General features: G+C 46.3%; 1 protein-coding gene across 1 annotated transcript in view; it reads left to right on the top strand.

The window, feature by feature from the left end:
• Positions 1-2,972, top strand: part of LOC113214273 (glycine receptor subunit alpha-2) — a 24,574-nt gene extending 21,602 nt beyond the window's left edge. The window contains exons 11-13 of the mRNA XM_026433582.2: positions 811-987; positions 1,253-1,458; positions 1,697-2,972. Of these exons, the coding sequence (XP_026289367.2) occupies positions 811-987; positions 1,253-1,458; positions 1,697-1,873 (560 nt within the window). The 3' untranslated portion in view covers positions 1,874-2,972. The remainder of the gene's footprint in view (positions 1-810; positions 988-1,252; positions 1,459-1,696) is intronic.
• Positions 2,973-3,031: the final 59 nt, after the last annotated feature.

The following is a 3,031-nucleotide window of genomic DNA, read 5'->3' as shown; positions in this document are numbered from 1 at the left end:
GGACCCGCGGCCCTCCCTCGCAGGAAGCTGTACATCGATATGGCGCGGCTGCGTTGTGAGGTGGCGCCACGCCACGGGTGCGAGTGAGAGAGACAGATATGGAGAGACAGAGAGAGGGGGAGACATAGAAAGAGAGACAGAGAGAGAGAGAGTGGAGGCTGTGGGCCCCCGCTGGGCAGCTCTGACGTGCCGTGCCGCTCGCCAAACTTTGTCTAGCGTTATTATAGCGTTATTATACTCCTGACAGGCGCCTGTCGAGCCCCGCGGTCAACGACCGACCCGCACGCCAGCAGCAGGCCAGAAAGCTGAGCAGAGGGCGCTCCTGTAAAAGTTTGCAGGGGGTTCTTGCAGGGGGGATGAGGAGAAGGTGGTGGAGTTATCTTTTTCACGGTGAGCTTCACTCGATCTCGGTGGGCTGGGGCTGGAACCGCGTTTCGGCGGCGGTGATACGCATGTTGTGTCAGTATTATGACGATCATCGGGCATTGCGCAATACAACGTACAATAAGAAGGAGTAATGGGTTTACGGTTAACTGTCCACCGTCTACACTGCTCTCCGCTAGTATTAGAGATCATCCAGAAAGCAAGTCCGTCATATTGGCCGTTACGAATCTTCGAAGCCCATCCGAGCTCTCAGCGAGCGCCTGGTTGGTAGGCACCATCTTGCCTGCAGTGCAGGCGTGTGCTGCGGGGTGGCCTACTCTGAGTCCCGCAGGCGCCCGAGCTGCCGTGATTTAACCGAACGAATCTGAGAAAAAAAAACCGTACGTACTAACAAGTCGACCCCGTACTCCTCGACCCCTTTCCCAGGTAACTTCACCTGCCTGGCGGTGGTGTTCAACCTGCGCCGCCGGCTGGGCTACCACCTGTTCCACTCGTACATCCCCTCGGCGCTCATCGTCATCATGTCGTGGATCTCGTTCTGGATCAAGCCCGAGGCCATCCCCGCCCGGGTCACCCTGGGCGTCACCTCCCTCCTCACGCTCGGTATGCATGATGAGCCCTAGGGGTTTTGATTTTCCAAAATAAAAGTAATTTTGGGAAATTTGTCAAAAAATTGTTTTTTAAACGTCTGAATTTTTTCCGAGACAGTTTTAATTTTTCTGACAATAATGCTATTACACAAGCTTTCCCGGAAAAGTTTTCAACTTCTTCCGGAAAACGTTTTGTTTTTAAAATCTATTTATGAGCCCACCACGCTGGGCTCCACTCTGAGGGTTTGCCGCTAACTGATTCCGTTGCGTGGCCCCAGCGACCCAGAACACGCAGTCGCAGCAGTCGCTGCCGCCCGTCTCGTACGTCAAGGCCATCGACGTGTGGATGTCGTCCTGCTCCGTATTCGTTTTCCTCTCGCTCATGGAGTTCGCCGTGGTCAACAACTACATGGGTCCCGTGGCCACCAAGGTCATGAAGGGCTACTCGGAGGACGACATCCAGGCGGCCGTCGAGGACATGAAAGTAAGAGAGAAGCATTTATTTTTTTTGAAAGTGAATCTGTTTGGCGCGTATCGTTCTATGTGCACAGCACTATCTGAGAAATTTTGTACAGCAGAATTTTTCTAAAAATGTCCGAATTTTTTCCGAAAATGTTTTACTCTTTTCAAATTTTCTGGTAAATTTTTTTGGAGAAATTTTTAATTTTGCCGGAATAACTTATTGCACGTGTTTAGGAAGTGTCACCCGAAACGTGTTCCAGGAGCTGGAGCCCGGCGCACGCAGCCCCCTCCGCGCGCAGTCCGTGCCCACCGTGCCGCAGTACGACACCTGCTGCGAGGGACGGGCCACCGCCCTCTACATCGACAAGTTCTCCCGTTTCTTCTTCCCGTTCTCCTTCTTCATCCTCAACGTCGCCTACTGGTCCACTTTCCTGTGAAAAGTGCTGAAGTGCTTGACATGCCTTGCCCAGTGAGAAGTTAATGTCGAAACGACATCGAAAAGACAGAATTGATGTCGGGAACGATCTCGTTTCGACATCGTTTCCATTGTCATTTCGCACTGGAATGTACTCTGACGATATGTGATGTGTCATAATGTGGATGTCTTCCGATCTCGCCGCTCCCTGTGGCTGTGGAGGTATTAGTCCTAAAGCACATACCTTTAACCGACGTCCTCAGTAGAATTTTGAGTGACGTCACTTTTTTCTCTTTCATCTGAAATTAACGTCGTAATTCAGTTCGTGGAGCTCTTTTCTCAAACTTTCGTAAAATTTTAAGTAGGTCATTGACACTACCGGGCTGATTTAGTTTCAAAGTTACTCCAATTTCTCTATCTTCTGTGCATACCAGAACTTAGTGTCTCACAAGTTATTGTAATTTTAATATTGATCCTAATTTTTATCTCGTCAATAAATGTGGTGTATCCGTTTTTGTATTCTATCTAAAAACTCGGACTTTTAGGAGTCACAGATAAAAGAAGAATATGTGTGTAATTTTTACGCAATATGAGTGAGTATGCTTCTCCATCGTTCTCCATGCCCATTAGTGGGGAAAGTCAAAAGATGTTTGATAATTTTTATGAAACAAATGTATCACTGCCAACCCCATGGAGCTGGAAAACTACATTTTTAAAAGCATCGTATAATTGTTTAACTTTTAAGACTAGGCAGAAACGGCGCGCTATTGTCTTGCCTAAATGGTTAAGATGAAACATAGATTAAGTAATGCTGTACATGAGTATAACAAATTTATGATTTTCAATTGTTTTGACATTACATGAAACAGCTTGCAAAGTCATATAATGTTTACGATTTGGATTCAGACGTAAGGAAGCGTGGATAAAAAATAAACACATGTTTTTCACTGAATGACGGGCAACTAGTAAAAGTTTAATTTATGTTAATTTGTACGTGTTAGGAGAAATATCTTCGTATGTGTAATTGGAAAGGATGTGTTTCTTAGTTAATTTATGATTACGTGTACAATAACCGTTTCAACTTGGAATTATTAAATAAATAAAAGAAAAACTGTTTCGAGATGCACGCATGTCATTTTTCCTCATATGTCCGTACAGAATATATAAAACAATGAATTCA

The sequence above is a fragment of the Frankliniella occidentalis genome, unplaced genomic scaffold, assembly GCF_000697945.3.
Source record: "Frankliniella occidentalis isolate FOCC.00 unplaced genomic scaffold, Focc_3.1 Scaffold5, whole genome shotgun sequence".
Taxonomy (NCBI): domain Eukaryota; kingdom Metazoa; phylum Arthropoda; class Insecta; order Thysanoptera; family Thripidae; genus Frankliniella; species Frankliniella occidentalis.
The sequence above is the reverse complement of the archived record's forward strand: the minus strand, read 5'-3'. Positions and strand labels throughout refer to the sequence as shown.